Source organism: Corvus brachyrhynchos, unplaced genomic scaffold (assembly GCF_000691975.1).
Source record: "Corvus brachyrhynchos isolate BGI_N302 unplaced genomic scaffold, ASM69197v1 scaffold245, whole genome shotgun sequence".
Taxonomy (NCBI): domain Eukaryota; kingdom Metazoa; phylum Chordata; class Aves; order Passeriformes; family Corvidae; genus Corvus; species Corvus brachyrhynchos.
The window spans coordinates 2,952,835-2,969,083 of record NW_008238988.1 but is presented as its reverse complement, the minus strand read 5'-3'; the positions used below and the strand labels follow the sequence as shown (position 1 = coordinate 2,969,083).

Below are 16,249 nucleotides of genomic sequence, written 5' to 3'. Positions count from 1 at the left end.
GAGGCTTGGCAGCCCAGCTCTCCTGCCCAGGGGCGTCACAACCTCCCCTTTGCTCACGTCAGTCTCTCCCCTTCCTTCCCTGCAGATAAAAGAAGCGGTAACACTGTCCAGTACTGGCTGCTGCTCGACAGGATCGTGCAGCAGATCGTCATCCAGAGTGACAAAGGGCAGGACCCCGACGCCACTCCCCTGGAAAACTTCAACATTAAAAATGTTGTACGAATGTAAGCGCTCGAGTGTGACTGTTCCTTACTTGTCGCTGTCACACAGTGATGTTCCTTGTCCTCAGCTGGACACAAGCCAGCATCCCTGGAGCTGTTGACTTGCCAGGACTCACTCACCCCACCTTATAAATTAAGCCCGTCCTTTCCATTAGACAGCACTTGCAGACAATACTTGAGATTTAGGAGTTTTTGCATGTTCCCTGATAAATTTTACGTAACCCTGCTGGAGGGAGACACAGCAGAGCTGTTAGGTGTACCAGTTTGGGAACCTTAAATCCCACTTGCTCAGTCACGTTTCTTGCTGGTGATGGTCTCTTATTTGCTGTAGTAGGATTGTCTCACGTGCTACATCCCTTTTCCTTTTAGGTTAGTCAATGAAAATGAAGTGAAACAGTGGAAAGAGCAAGCAGAGAAAATGAGAAAAGGTGAGTCATGGAGAAATATACAGTGTCAACTTTAACCTTGGCTTAAAAGTTAACATACACATGTATTTATGTATTTATTTATACATGCATCTGCAGCCTTTATTGAGGGGCTGAGATAGTATCATGCCATGGGGCTGACATGGGAAGTGGGCAAAGCAAATACTGCTTCTTTCATGGAGAGGCTCCAAATGGGGTATTACAGCACAGCACAGGCTCCCTTTTGTCAGCTGCAGTTTCTCTGCAGGGCAGCGTTGGGTTTAGCCCCACCACGGGCTGCCGTTGGCAAAAAGGAGTGCTTGTCACCCAAAAGTGGTCTCCTGGGGCTGTTTCAGAGCACACAGAGCTTCAGCAGAAGCTGGAGAAGAAGGAGCGGGAGTGTGATGCCAAGGCCCAGGAGAAGGAGGAGATGATGCAGACGCTGAACAAGATGAAGGAGAAGCTGGAGAAGGAGTCCAGCGAGCACAAGCAGGTCAAGCAGCAAGTGGCAGATCTCACAGCACAGCTCCACGAGATGAGCAGGGTGAGACCTCGAACCTGCTCCCTGGTGTGGGCCTGGTCCCAAACCCCCTGCAAATGCTGTGGGGTGATTTCAGGAGGCTGAGCTGCATGGGGAGGGGTGAGAAAGAGGCTTGTTGGGGGAGCCACCAAGATGTCTGACCCTTTTGATGGGATGATTTTGTCTTTTCACTTGCATTGAACCTCAGTCAGGAATGCTGACACTTTTGCATGCTCCCTTTGTTTCCTAAATTTTAACTAAGAAAATTAAAAGTGAGCATGGGGATGTTTCTTAGGTGGTGTCCCCCAACTCCATATGACCAGTCCCCATTCTTCTTTCTCTCCCAGAGGGCGATCTGTGCTGCCAGCCCTGGAGGACCTCCCATGCCACCAGGAGCACCTGGTGGCCCTTCACCTTCTCCAACTCCCGGATCTCTTCTTCCCCCTCCACCACCCCCACCGCTCCCAGGGGTATGTCCGCCACCGCCTCCCCCACCACCTCCTCCAGGTGGTCCCCCACCTCCCCCTGGCCCCCCACCCCTGGGTGGAATGGTGCCTCCCCTTGGAGCACCTCTGGGCATGACCTTCAAGAAGAAGAGCATCCCTCAGCCGACGAACGCCCTCAAGTCTTTCAACTGGTCCAAGCTTCCAGAGGTAAGCTGGGCAATAATTTGGGCAGTGAGACTAGAGGTGCTGTAAGGGCAGGAGACCCCCAACCTGCAGTGCTCCCACTATCTTGCAGAACAAGCTGGCAGGCACTGTGTGGACCAAGATAGATGACACAAAAGTGTTCAAAATCCTGGACCTCGAAGACCTGGAAAGGACATTCTCCGCCTACCAAAGACAGCAGGTAACAGCTGGCCCAAGGTGGGCACACCTGGGGACCTGGGCAAGGTGCCACCATTATGGGATCACGTGGTTTCACGTGTGGTCCCAAAACACATCTCCCATCATTATTTCATACCAAAGCTGTGTTTGCCACATCGACTTCATCTGCTTTATCCTCTCATGCACATGCCAGAGCCTTTGCGTTGAGGCAGCCATTCATGGCTCACTGTGCCTGGTTCCACCCCTGCCCACACACCTGCCCATGTGTACCATGAAGATGGATCACCAAAAAAACACACACACAAAAAAAGCCAAGAGACAGGGAATGTTATGAAAATAACCCCCAGATGTGGCCACAGTTGGGCAATATTTTTGGATTGCTCTTAACAGCAACTGCTTCATGTGTCTGTATTGGGTGGAAAATTTCTATCCCTTTCTGGCCAGGAAGGACTAAGTTTTGCCCACATCTACCATGGGTGGGTCTCTTCTTTTATTTTTGTAGTGAGCCAAGAGCAAAATGTGAGCTTTGAACAAAAATCCCAAACCAAAATAATGTCATTGCAGGCAAAAGTCTCCGCTTTTTAATCTCCTGCTCAAGCAATATAGCCCCAGTTCAGAAGTCATCAAAGCACACGAAGAAAATTAGACACTTATTTTACCCCAGGCAGGATAAAAATGGGCAAAAGCAATGAGTTTTTCGAGAAGGAGCAAGGAGAAAGGCTGAAAAAGGATGTTCACCTGCTGAAGACCTGGCTGTGTTCCTGGGAGAACAGCTTGTCTCCTTCGTGCCAGGCTCAGTCAGAGGAATGGTGCCGGGAAGGAGTGGACCAGACCCATAAGCTCATTAGGCAGCGTGAGAGTTTAATCTCTTCCAGAGGCTAATTGAGAGAAAGATCAGGGTGAATTAGAGCAGGGCAGATATCAAGAGTAACCCACCAGAAGTACGTGCTGCTCCAGTGTTTTGGAAATAGGTGACCACAGCAATGTCTCTTTCCCCTGGGATTTTTGGAGCTTGACTCATGCTTACTGGCGGGCATGTCTGAGGACAAGGGATGGAAATGGAAGAGAAGCAAGAATAGAAACCTGAGTGTGGGCAGGACAGTTTGCCCTCGGGCTTGCCTGCCCGAGCCCATGAGTCACCTGGTGTGATGCGGATTATTGCCAAGAAGGAATTTAAAAATAATTTGGCTTGGCTGAGGTCCTGCTGGGTGAAGTGGATGGTTAGGTTTGGGGCCAGGAGGAACAGGGAGGTGGCACAAGGAGAGCCGTGACACGGGCTTACACCCCAGATGGGATGAGGACCATCCTCAGGTGGGAGCTGAATGTAGGAGGCAGGGTCTGGGGTGGGACTGGCAGAAGATGCTGCAAGAGCGTCTGGAAGGCAGATGGGAAAGACAAGGCAAAGTCCCAGCTGTGAGGTGCTGCTGGGGCTGGAGCTGCCCTTGGGGACATGATGCACAAGTTCCTTGTGGTTCACCTAGGCTTCATTTTGTGTGAGTGGAGCCATGGGACACATCTCCCTGGACCTGAGGGATGTGGTTATCTACCTTGAAGTCCCCAGAGTGCTCCCAGCCTTAGTCCCAGGATGGAGAGGGGATGCATGGCTCTGCAGCCAGCAGCAGTGCACACACCAGCATGTGGGGTTAGATGTGCTCCATGAGATAAAGTGAAATGTTCCAGGCTGGATGGGGCTCGGAGCAGCCTGGTCTGGTAGAACGTTCCCTGCCCATGGCAGGGGGGGTGGACTAGATGGTCTTTAAAGTCCCTTCAGCCCAAGCCATTCTGTGGTTCTGTAACCCATGCAAACCATGGGGCACTGTGCATGGTGGGGGACAGGGGGAGTGAACAGCCTGTCCCTGAGGCACAGTGAACTAATAATGATTTAATAACTCACAGCATTTCTAAGCTCTAGCAAAACTTGGTTCCTGTCACGAAGAAGCAGGGGAGGAGCAGGGTTTTCTCCTCCCTGTTCCTAGCCTTGAGCCACTTGCTCAGAGATCATGCCTCTCACTTGTCCTGAGTCACAATATCCACAGGACATGGGGTGTCAGGGGCTGCCTGTCTGCCCATGCCCCCAAACAAACCAGGGCTCTGAAAACGCATGGTCAAGCGGTGCCACCCCTGTGGCCAGCGCCCCAGCAGGGCTTGGGGAAAGCAGGCAGAGGTGTGTGCAGTGCACAGAGCTCTCTGACCCTCCCCAGGTGGCTGTTGTGGGGCTGCCTTTGCTGGGATTTGTCTGGTTTTGTTGCCAGAGTGCCTGGGAATCCCTGAGTGCTGCACAGACCCGAGGCTTAACGATGTACTTAAGTTTAAGCATCTCTTTAAATGTTTTTCCCACATCACAGGCTGGGATGTAAATGCAGGCTATTAAGTGAGCTTTGCAGCTTTTGGGAAAGGCCCTTTCCATGCAGGGAGGACAGGAACCCTCTGGGCTTCCTGGGGCTCAGCCTGGGAGCATCCCTGCCTCACAATTGGTGAAGCTGTTAGGAGAGCCTGTATCCTCCCTGCTGAGGCTCTGCAGACGTCCCTGTCCCCAAGAGAAGGTCTCAGCCCTGCAGCTGTACAGAATACCAGTTATTTACAGAAAAGCCAACAGGAGCTGCTGAGTTTTTGGCTGTGGCTTGAGGACTGGTGGGAGCTGTGTAAGGGTGTGCATGTAATGATGGAGAAAGGCGAGTCCAGGGCCATCAGGGCTTAAACTACACAGGGGTTTGTGCCTCTGCCAGGGATGTCTTGAGAGTCTTCAGGGGGGTAGAGGCTGGGAGTGATGTTGATAAGTAGCAGTGACACAGCCAGGGCAGTCCTGGCAGGTCCTGCAGCGGTGAGTGATGTAAAAGAGTCAGGGCCAAGTGGAAAAAATACGTGTTGTTGAACCAGGGGCTTAGCAGTGAGCTGGGAAAGAATTCATCTCCCAAAAAAGGATGAAGGAAGTAAAGCCTCCAGCTCCTCCATGCAAGGGAGAGTGACCTGCACAGGGGCCAGGGACAGCAGGGCTGGGAATTGTTTGTGGGAATGCTGAGAGCACATTTAAAGCTGCTCCTCCTTAGACCATCCTGCAGCAGAGGCTGGATCACGGTTCCTGTGAGGGAAAGGGTCAGGGATGAGGCTGGTTTGAGGCAGAGAGGGAAGCTTTTTCTAGTGAACCCTTTCTCTACCTTAATGCATGAGGAGCCCTCCCTCTCCTAGAGCAGGGCACTGCAAAGAAAGCCACCACGTCCTTCTCCTCTCCAGCATCCTGGGGCAAGTCTGAGCATTGTGGGGTGGGTCTGAGGGTTGAAATGGAAGGAAGACCTCCTAATTAGGGACCAGTTAAACAAAAGCAAAGATACCAGTTGCAGCTTGTGGGTATGCTTTGTGCCTGTCCCACAAAGGAGACTGCTGGAAAGAGGTTGATTAATGAAACCCTGATCCTTAGCCTTAACTGAACCAGAGACTTTTAGCAACAAGACTCTTGATCAGCACAGCTCAGCCGAGGGAATGAGGAAGGAAAATCCCCGTGTGTGTGTGCACACGTGTGTGGTGCCAGCTTTACTGCAGCTGCTTCCAGTCTGTTGGGGGGAGCCCAGCAGGACAACGGGGTCTTGGGAGGAGCATGGTGCTGGTGGGGCATTAGGGTGGCATTTGGCCAGGCTGCTGAGCTGGGAGAAGCAGGGAGGAGGAGAGTGAGAACTCGAGGGAAGTGTGTTGCCATGGCAAATGGTAAAGCTTTGCTGCATCCAGATTTGCTCCAGGATGAGCCTCTCGTTGCTTCCACTTGAAAGCCCTGTTTTTCCTGGCAGTCGCATTGGCATTTCAGTCCCTCAGATGTGCAAGAACCAGCAATTTTCCTCCTGGCACAGCAGGCTGAGCAGTGCTGTGCCTTTGGGCCAGTGGCAGGGCTTGGCCACCATCCTCCCACCTCATCCTGTGTCGCCTCCTCACCTCTGTGCACAATGTACCTTGGCCTGATCCATTCACGGAGCCACCTCTTCCATCAGCTCTCCCCTTCTGCACATCCTGTAATCCACATTTTCACCTGCATCCCCCCTATTTTGGCACTGGCACCCCCAAGCCCCCCATACTGCATGTTTCCCTTCTCTGTGCTTCGACTCCCTCTGGTTTTGCCAAGATCACTGAACTGCATGTGTTTTTACTGCCTTTTTCCATGCTTCTGCTATGGCTGTAGGACTTCTTTGTGAATGGTAGCTCCAGACAGGTAAGTGAGCACCTGCAGGAGTGTGGCCTGGGCAGGGTGAGCATGGGGCTGGGGACAGGGACACAGGGGCACGTGGGTGCTTCTGAGGGGGGTTAATCAAATGGGATTGAATCAGGGAGGTGCAAAGATCACCAGAAGGAGCAGCTTGAAAGTTGATGCTGGGGAGCCTCTCTGCCCTCTCTGCTGTCTGGTCTGAGGTCAAAGCCAATTTCTGAGTCCAGGAGCTGGATTATTAGATAGAGCTGAGCACAGAGGAGCCCCTGCAGCATTTTTTGTTTTCAAAAGATGGAAATAAACTCACGAGTTGAAGCTCTCTGCTTGGTTAGAGCAGGCAAGGCACAGCAAGAGGCAGCTGGTGGTGACTTGAGGCTCACTTTCCATCACCTGCCTCTCTTCCCACTTCTCATATCTGTGGGTCTTCTTCATTCAAAAAAGAAAATGCATAAAAAATGGTAATTTCAGTGCTCAGTCTCAGCCCTTGCAGTGCCAGGTCTCCTACGCTCATGGACGTTTAGTGTGGATCTGTAACGTTCAGGACCTTGCAGCTCTAGATTGTGTTCCTTCCAGAAGGATTAAATAGCCAGCTTTGAATTTATTAACCTTACTAAAGTATGCAATATGGTAAATTAAAACCTGGGGCAACATGAACTCCTTGGGCAGCCCTGCAAAACTGCTGTTATGTAGATCTGCCCATTTCCCCACAACCACAGTATTGCTACTCATTGGAAGGCAATGGATTTAAGCTGCTTAGGACATATAGGTGCTTATGCCCCACCAATTCCTGCTTTCAAATCCCTTATTTTGAGAGAATTTCAGTGAAAAAGCTGCCGGTTGTTTTTGCAAGTCTGATAGCCTGGATTGGTTAGCTGGCTTGGGAGGACTGATGCATGAAGGGTAATTACAGATGTTTGGAGCAGGGGTGAGGAACAAGAGCGATGCTGAGTGTGTGCAGCAGCCCGTAATGAAATATTCCATGCGAGGATTTAATGAAGTATGTATGCTGAGAAAGCCCACCTTTATTTATTCAGCAGCGCCCGTGTGTTTGCAGATTTTTAAATCTTCCCTGTCTGAGAAAATATTTACATTTCTAACCAGTGGCTTCAGAGCCAGCTCTGGTTTATGAAATGACTTACTGTGTTTGGGTTACAGGCAAGGGGCTTCACCCGTGGTGACGCTCCTGATTAATGGGGGCCCGCTGTGTATCACGCTGCTGTGTGCTGAGAGTACTAAATGTCCTTGCTGCTCCATGGCTCTTCTCCAGGATTTTCTTCTTACTGTTTTCTCGTAGAAGGAAGATGCCATCGATGACACTTTGAGTTCCCGGCACAAAGTCAAGGAGCTTTCTGTCATAGACGGCCGGAGAGCTCAGAATTGCAATATCCTCCTCTCCAGGTATGGTTAATGCCTTGTTGCTCTCTGGGACTGGGGGCGATGCTCTATACCCTGCCCTGGGCTGCCCTGAGTGTGCTGCTCATCCCTGGAGCAGGGGGTTGATGACAGGAACCAGTGCAGCAGGAGAGCCAGTGACACCTGAACCCAGCTATAGCCTTACATCCTCCTGGTGGGGTGACCTGAAGCGGGGGCAATGCCATTAACTGGGTACGTGGTGTCCCTGGAAAGCCCCCGAGGGGCTGGGATATCCAGTGAACCTTCACAGGAGGTGGAAGGGGGGTTGATTTCACCTCTTATCTTTCTTATCTTCTGGGTTTTGTTTGCTCTTTGCTGGTGGTTGAAGAGGGTCTCTCTCTGGGCTAGGGAAGTGCTGGGTATCAGCAGGGTGCAGAGAGCAGCAGTAGTTCGGCCAGGACCTTGCTGCCCACATCTGAATTTCAGGAAGGGAATGTCCCTCTCTTACAGCTGCCCTGCTGGTCTGACAGCCTCCCTCACACCCCTCACCAGGCAGGCTCAGCACTGCTACCAGCAATTTAATCTGATCTCCAGATTGCTGCCGAAAGGATAAAAAGGGCTTTTTTTTTTTGGCAAGATGAACTACACCAATAAGACTGAATCCTGAGAAAAGCAAACCAGGTTGCAGTGGTCTGAAAGGATGAGCCATCAGTGTAGCTACTTGGGAAAAAACACCCAAATAGCAGCAGAAAATGCCACTTGTTTCTGACTCACCCAGCAAAAAAAAAAAAAAAAAGTTCCAACAGAAGTAAAATTTAAAAATATTCACTCTACTGTCTGTCTGGAGGCACAGAAACTTCTGTGCCACCCAGGACTGGCCAGGATGGAGCAGCATCACTGGCAGGTTGGGTTTGCAGCCGCAGTACCTGAATTTGGTGTTTTCCCAGACCGTGGATTCCGTCTGATTCTTCAGGGTAGATGGTGCCTTGTCTGGGCAGCCCAGCTGATTTCCTTCCCTAGAAAGCTTGGAGAGGCTGATGTCTGCAAAAAAACCCCTCTGGGTGGGTAACTCTGCCCCTGGTGCTTCTCCCAGAGGTGGTTGGCAGACCGTGGGCAGTGAGAGCAATGAGTGCCACAGCATTTGGGGGTAAATCTGCCCTGTTTATGCTGGCTCTGCTCCGGGCTGCCTCTGGGGTTTTTCATGCTTCCTAGCAGTCCAAATAAAGAAGGATGATGATGAAAGCAGAGTTTAAAGCAGCAGGCAAATGAATATGTCTGTGGCAGGCAGCTATTAGCAAGTAAAACGATGGGATTTGGGGCAATGGCTGGGCTGCTCCCGGCATATGTAGGCTGAGCGTTGAGTGGGTTTAGGTGTGATTCAGCCAGAGGTCTAAGTGTATATTTGGAAGTTAAGCACACAAATAGATCCTTCAGTGGGAAGGGGAGAGACCCAAGCACTCAACTTCAAAGGCATCTTGCACGTCTTACTGAGTAAACGTTTCAATTTCATCTCACCAGCAAACCTTTCTCTTCCAAGAAAGCAATGGCTGGAAATGAATTGCCAGTAACTAATCCCACAAAAAGGGCAGGATGGATGTTGCTGCTTGCCTGCCTTTCCCTGTGGGTCATTTCCTAGGGGAGAAGCAGGATCAGACTTGCCCTGCAAGGTGGTCCTCAGGCCTCTCATATGTCTTTTCCCAGGCCTGTCCTCATGCAGGGACGAGTGGCTTTGAGGTTGCAGTGACTTGCCCCAGATGCTGCTTTGGAAGTTCATCCCATGGTACTCCCAGGACCACAATTGGGCTTCTCTCCCCAAGCATCCTTTTGGATTTTATCTAGGGATAAAGCCCAAGCATCCTTTTAGTGGTCTCAGGTCCAGCTCCTGCATCTCCAGCAGTCTCCATGTATCACTGGGCAAACCCTTTCACCCTCTGCCTGCCTTGGCTACCCATCCCAAAGCTCAGCAGAGCAGTGGGTCCTTGGTCCCAGTGTTCCAAAGGCACTGGTCTGGCAGCTGAGCTGATGCTCTCCCACCTCACTCGCACAGCCACCACGGGGCTGAGCAGACTTTCACATGCGAAAGGACCTGCAGGCTTGGCCCCTGATTTAGCCCAGACGTTTGTGAGCTCACCAGGCATTGTCTGGCTTACAGCGTGGAAAGATTACGGCCAGTGAGATACTTTATCTCTCTCTGTAGATTCGGTTTTTTGCCTGTTTCCCTTGCTTTGGGAGAAATTACTGCACAGTGAGATCACTGGATTTTCCTCCAGCTTGTAATGCAGCACAAGAATATTTTTAACACGTGTTTTTTTCTTCTGTGTTTTTGGAGAACGCTTTGCTGATGTCAGTGCCTTATCGTGTCTTCCTCTGTGAACCCACCACATCCTTGCTTTTGCTCCCTGTGCATGGGTGTGTATTTTTAGTCCTGCATTCTGCCAGATGCAAATCCACCCCTCGCTCCATCGTTTTCCGCCTGTGCTGGCAGTGAATGGCTCGTTTGATTCCTCTCTCCCGGCGAGGCGATGTGAGGCATTTCTTCTCTCAAATGAATGTGGCTTTTCAGGAGGGCGCGTCCCTTTCCCGGCGGAATTTGTTTTTCCCCTTCACACTTATTACATCCTCGGCGGGATTCGACAAAAGCCCCGCAGAACAGCCCCGCGCTTCTCGGGCTGCCGAGCTGTCACCTCACATCGCCGGGCTGCTGCCTTTAAATCCCTGTGACAGCAAGTCCTGTGACCCCGTTCCTCTCAGACGGCTCGCGTTCGACAGCTGCTGCCAACAATGATAATTATTGTGGTTATAGATAAGCTTCTAGCTTTCACTGGCCCCTTTCCCATCAAATTGTCTGAGAAGCTGTTTTCTTCTGGCGCCCCGCGCTTGCTCTCTGCTGATGCAGGGGCAGGCTCTTGTTCTTGGCACTGGGTTGTGATGATTCCTGAGAAAAGTTTTGGGGTTTTTTTCAAGCTCTTTCTTTTTAAATGCATTTTTATTGTTGACTTTGCTTTCAGGGAGCAAGGGCTTGAAAAAGTCACCCTCATCTTTCACCACCCTGCTGGAGATGGTCATGGTACTTTAATGTGCTTTAGGTGTTCGCTATGGATGAGGAGTAGCTGCCTGCCCACCCCCTTCTCCCAGGAGCATTTTTGCCTCCCAGGGATCCCCAAATGTCCAGATCTAGCCAGTGTCTGCTTTTCATCAGGGTGGAGACCGGTGTTGGTGGTCTGAGCATTCCCGTTTCTGCTTGGGTGTAAAAGGAGTTTCATATCCCACCTCGGATCATGTCCCATCCTGGCCACTGCCATTGTTAGGGACAGGTAGGGTGACCCCAGGATGTGGCAGCAGATGGGACATTTTCCAAGGATGAGAAACATGAGCTCATAAGGAATGAAGATTTACGTACCAGGTCTGTAAGATCCACCTGCCTCGACAAAGCTGATCCTTCACTTCCAGTCTTGAGCAAAAGATTTCAAGCTAAACCAAGCCCTTGCTACCCTGGCCTCAGAGACCAGCACCCTTCCTGTGTTAGCTTCAGCTTCCAAAAGCCAGCTCCACAGTCTCAGTCTGCTCCCTGAAGAGACATGGGGATGAAAATTGTTATTTAATTACTCAGAGTGATCAAGTCAGCTCCCGATCTTCTTTTTGAATCTGCTGATCAGGTTGACTTCCAAGGTCTCACATCCTGCTGTAGGGTGTGTTTCTGGTTTCAGCTCATTCCTTTGAGCCACATCCAGTGTTTCAGCATCCCTTGGCAGCACTGATCACCGATACTGGGGCCATGGGGTTCCTCAAACAGGTCTTTTCAACTCTGCGGTTTTTCCCTGCATGCAAGTACAGGGAATTACATTTTTAAAACTGGATCTGTTGCAATGGCTTTAACCTCGACTGCACGCTGGGCAAGGGAGAGGATGTTGGTAAACGGAGTTGCAGGAGTTTCTGGGCTTCTGCTTTATTTAATTTAGATTATTTTATAGACCACAATGCAAAGAAGAAGAAAAATACGTGTGGTTTTGCAATCAAAGTCCTTGCAGGGAGCGGTTCCTGGGAGTGCTGCAGTCAAATTAAACTGTAATTAATGGCTGCTCTAGCCCAGGAGGAGCCGAGGGCGTCTTTCCATCTCTCTGTTGCCTCAGCTTGGTGTGGGCTGCTGGCAGAAAGATCCCTGCCAGGGAAGCCCAGCCTGGTGGTGCTCGCTGTGACACAGTGGTCTGTGGTTTTGCAAATCTCCAATTTGAGGCTGCATCTTCAATTCCTGTTAGGTGAAGTAGAGGAAGAAAAAAGTGGAGGAGAGGCTGGTTTCCAGCTTCTTACACTTCGAAGCGCATTGAATCCCCACCCCTCCAAAGAAAACCAAACCAATGGGTTTCCTGGGGTGCTGAGCATCCACTTGTCCAAATTTTGGATTTCCTTCTCATTTCTTCCTAGAGGAAGATTTCAGCTGAAGGTGGTCGGGAGAAGTGGGAGAGGCAATGTTTAAATCCAAGAACAGCAGTGGAAATTGGCCAGATTTTCCTTAGGGGTTGTGGCAGTGGGTTCAGGGACAGTGCTGAGCTGCATGCCTGAGCCTGGGCTGGGCTATGCTGCCGGTGGGAACGTGACCCCCTGGCCCCATGGCCTTTGGGGGTGCTGGAACTGCAGGAGCAGCATTGCTATGGGCAAGAGTTTCATTGAAAGTTGGATATTTAATGTACTGCTTACAATCCTTACATAAAGTACTATACAACAGGGAAACAGGGAATGTCAGCTGCGGTGTGGGGAGAGGGAATTGGCTGGGGAGGCTTGACCCCCTCTGTTTGCAGCAGGGCCAGGGCTGCTCTGTGCTGTGCTGAGCCTTGGCAGAGCATGGTCCTACCACATTTCTCACACATCCTTCTTCAAAACATGCTGGATAGAGCTGTTTGTGATTCTGCTGCTGGCTGGGGGTTAAGCTGTTGCGCAGGTGTGTAAGGAAACACTCCTGAACCTCCCCCCGATTGCTGGGGAATAAGTGGGAATAACTCTCCTTTCCCTCCACCTCCCAGGCTGAAACTCTCAAATGAGGAGATCAAACGAGCGATTTTGACGATGGATGAGCAGGAGGACCTCCCAAAAGACATGCTGGAACAGGTGGGCAACATGTCTCATGCTCCTTTGTGGTTGCCTCATGCTGAGACGACACTGTGCAAAGTACTTGGGACCAAAGCACAGCCTGGAGTGTGTCAGGCCCCAAATTATTTACCACATGTTGACAAACCACCCAGGTGGGCTGGAGCAGCAGCTTGGTCATGGCATCAGTGCTGGGAGCAGCATTGCCCCCACGTGCCATTCCTGTACCCAGGTCTGTCCTGGGACCCTGAGGTGGGGCCAGTTGCCTGTTCTGTGGCTGCAGCTTGAAGTTTGTGCTCAGTGGTGATTTATTTTTGAAAGCTTAGACAGTATTTGTGCAGTCCTCAAAAGGGGAATCCCATTTTTCATCCCATCTGAGTCCCTTTGGAAGCATGTTGTTCACCTGTCCTTAAAGCTGAGCTGGTAATTGCACTTTGAACAGAGAGGTGGGAGGATTCATTGCACAAAATTTCCATCTGCTAATAAGTAGAGCTGCAGCAAATGGGAGTCCCTGAATGACATCTCCTCTGGCAGAGCTGGTGTTGAAACCTCCTTGGAGCAGACTTAGTACATCTGTTGTAAAAGCAGAGTGAGGCCAGGGCAGAGGCAAAAGACACTGATGTGCTGGAGTAATGTGAGGAAGGTCACAGGGACAGCAGTAACGCTTATTTCACAGGTGCCTTGGGGTCACTGTCTGTACATGCTGAAAAAGTGTTAGATTCAAGGAAATAAGTCACTGTTCGGCTCCTGAAAAATTGTGCATGGACCTCATGTCCACCACTGTGCTTTTCTCTTGTTTAGCTCCTGAAGTTTGTTCCTGAAAAGGGTGACATTGACCTGCTGGAAGAGCATAAGCACGAGCTGGACCGCATGGCCAAGGCTGACCGGTTCCTCTTTGAAATGAGCAGGTTGGTGGCTCAGGGGACACATTTTGGCACAGGCTGGTTGGGAGGTGGGTGTTTCATGGAGCCTGCGTGGGAAATAAGCCCTTCTTACTGTTTTTCACATCAAGAAATGAGTGGGCCAAGCAGATGGGAAGGCAGGCAAGGTGCTCCACATTATAAGGATCATTTGTGATGCTGTGCTCCTAAAATCAGGATTGTGCTCCCATACCACCAGTAGCTGGACAGAGCAGGGGAGAGGGGTGGGGAGATGGATTCTCTGGTGGGAGGTGTTTGCTTCCCACACCATATCCCGACACATTTTCCCTCTCATTCTGGGAAAATGGTTTAGGGGTGATTGTGGTGGTTCTGGGTTGATGACTGGACTAGAAAATCTTGACTCTTCTGACCTTGATGATTCTGAGATTCTGTGATCTAATCTGGTCTAGGGGAAGATGTCCCTACAGGGCAGAGGGGTTACGACTAAATGACCTTTCAGTCCCTTCCAACCCAACCCATTCTATGATTCATTGTGGCCCAGGTGGGAAGTGCTGTTAGAATGGTAACACAATGCTCCTTTCTCTTTCATTCTAATGAATATTCAAGCCTGATGTATATACATTTTGCCCTGCTGTGTAGATGAGTCCCACTTCTCACCTCCGGATTGACTCATCCCTAGGGCTCCTGAGACTATATGAGACTGAAAGGAAATGTCATTTCTTCCTGCTCCTGGTAGCAATCATTTAAGACTTAGGAGTCTTCAGGGATGAATAACCTTATCTATTGCATGCACATCCTCTAGAGGTGCCGGGTTAAAATCTTGAAGCTCTTATTTAAATTGAACTGAGCAGTTAGCTCTCTGAATTTCTTAGCTGAACTTCAAGCAAGTCACTTGTTGGCAAGGTCAGCGAGTTTTACAATTCGAGATTGCACTGGGAGATCAAAAATAGAAATGCTCCTGTGCTCCCCGAGAAACGCACTGCTGAGCACCGGGGCAATGCGCCGTGTGGTTGCTGAGTGTCAAAGGCAGGCAGGATGGAGCTGTGAAGTTCAGACCTGAGCCCTCGGGGCTCAGTGATGCTCAGAATTAGTTTTTCTGTCGCAGGTCACCTTTCTTCTTCACTGACTCTCGCCCAAGTGTTGCTCCTATGCCTTCATCCTTTGGAAAGCACAATGTGCTGGTGCAAATGGTTTCCTTGATTTCCAGCACGGCTTTTTAATTTGCCTTGTGGTCTGTAACCGAGTGTGATGTCTTTGTCACCTCTGATTAGTAAAACAGCGTAGCTCATGGCTCTGTATGTGAGCATGTCTCCCGTGGGTCCTTGGTCCAAGTGACTCAAATCAGACTGCCATGTGCATACAAGTGAGATCTTGTTTAGCCTGAACACAAGCCTGACATGAGCAGAGCCATCCCCGACTTGTCCAGGAAAGGGGCTTTCCAGCCCAGGCTATCATTTTGATGATCAGAAGGTCCAGTTTGATTATTTCTGGTCATAGGTGAGCCTCTCTCCAGCTGCAGCTCGTCACAAAGCCGTGGGAAGCCCAGACCTCATCAGCACCTTGGCTTAGGAGTGGTTGTGAAAGAACTGTTTGTTCATACCAATAGGGTGTAAAAATGCACTTGTTGAACCTGCTGAATTAAGGATAGGCTTAAGCATGTGTTTAAGAACCCACTGGGATCTACCCCAGGACAGCTGTAGCTTCAGTTGTCAATTTTTCCCATCCCAGCACAGTTTCAGGGAGAAAAGGGGTCATTATTTTTTAATCACCGTGGCTCAAGCGTGCTTTGTTAGCACAGCTGTGAGCAGTGGAGCAACGGAGCTCTGCCTGGAGCAAGCAAAGCTCAACCTGCACCTCCTTTCTGTTTTCCAGGATAAACCATTACCAGCAAAGGCTGCAGTCCCTCTACTTCAAGAAGAAGTTTGCGGAGAGAGTTGCAGAGGTCAAACCCAAGGTGGAAGGCAAGTGACCAGATCTTCTAAGGGACTCTGTCCCAGCACAGGGATCGCTCACAAGGAGAGCATCCTCCGTGCTGGGATGAGCCTGAGCTGGCAGTGACACAGGGGAAGGGAGGGAGTTGGTGGTCACTCCTTGGGGATACTGAAGGGGTTGCTGGTGGTGGGCTGTTGTGCCAGGGGTTGATGTCCTACCCCTCTCTGCTTTCAGCCATCCGTGCCGGCTCCAAGGCAGTGCTGCAGAGCAGCAGCCTCCAGCAGCTCCTGGAGGTGGTCCTGGCCTTTGGGAACTACATGAACAAGGGCCAGAGGGGCAACGCCTTTGGGTTTAAGATCTCCAGCCTCAACAAGATTGCGGACACCAAGTCCAGCATTGACAAGTGAGCAGCCCCTGCCCTTACCCTTGGTAGCATCCACGGGCCCCAGGGATGTTGGGGGAATGGAGGGGTCATTAGCATTACCTCTGGGACATGAGTGTGTGGGAGCAGTCCCCTCCTCCTGCTGCCCAGTTTGGCTCACCCAGTGATGTGAGTGTGCACTCTTTAAGCAGGACAGCTTTCGAGGGAAGCCAAGCTGCAGATCAGCACAGGGATTGATGGGGGGCTTTCCTTCCTGGGCTGGCTAAACTGCAGCCAAGGCTGATTAGTAGGATCATCTTCCAAATGCTTTTTAACCCCTTTGAAGAAGCCAAGAGCCAGAGAAAGGGTTTCCAGGGGCTTTTCTCCATGGCAGCCCCCTCTGCCACTCTCCCATGCTGATGCAGCCATTGCCTGGTTTGCTCTGCCCTGCTGAAATCTGTTCGCAGAGCAAAAGGAGC

At 50.8% G+C, this 16,249-nt stretch overlaps 1 protein-coding gene across 3 annotated transcripts in view; it reads left to right on the top strand.

The window, feature by feature from the left end:
* DAAM1 (dishevelled associated activator of morphogenesis 1) overlaps positions 1-16,249 on the top strand; it is a 74,288-nt gene that overhangs the window by 49,175 nt on the left and 8,864 nt on the right. For 2 of the 3 annotated variants that reach the window (XM_008637289.2, XM_017738889.1), the window contains exons 12-22: positions 86-224; positions 591-649; positions 982-1,169; positions 1,493-1,798; positions 1,887-1,994; positions 6,138-6,167; positions 7,456-7,559; positions 12,533-12,617; positions 13,398-13,504; positions 15,350-15,438; positions 15,644-15,812. In XM_008637289.2, coding sequence (XP_008635511.1) covers positions 86-224; positions 591-649; positions 982-1,169; positions 1,493-1,798; positions 1,887-1,994; positions 6,138-6,167; positions 7,456-7,559; positions 12,533-12,617; positions 13,398-13,504; positions 15,350-15,438; positions 15,644-15,812 — 1,384 coding nt within the window. The remainder of the gene's footprint in view (positions 1-85; positions 225-590; positions 650-981; positions 1,170-1,492; positions 1,799-1,886; positions 1,995-6,137; positions 6,168-7,455; positions 7,560-12,532; positions 12,618-13,397; positions 13,505-15,349; positions 15,439-15,643; positions 15,813-16,249) is intronic. The other variant, XM_017738887.1, reaches the window with a different exon arrangement.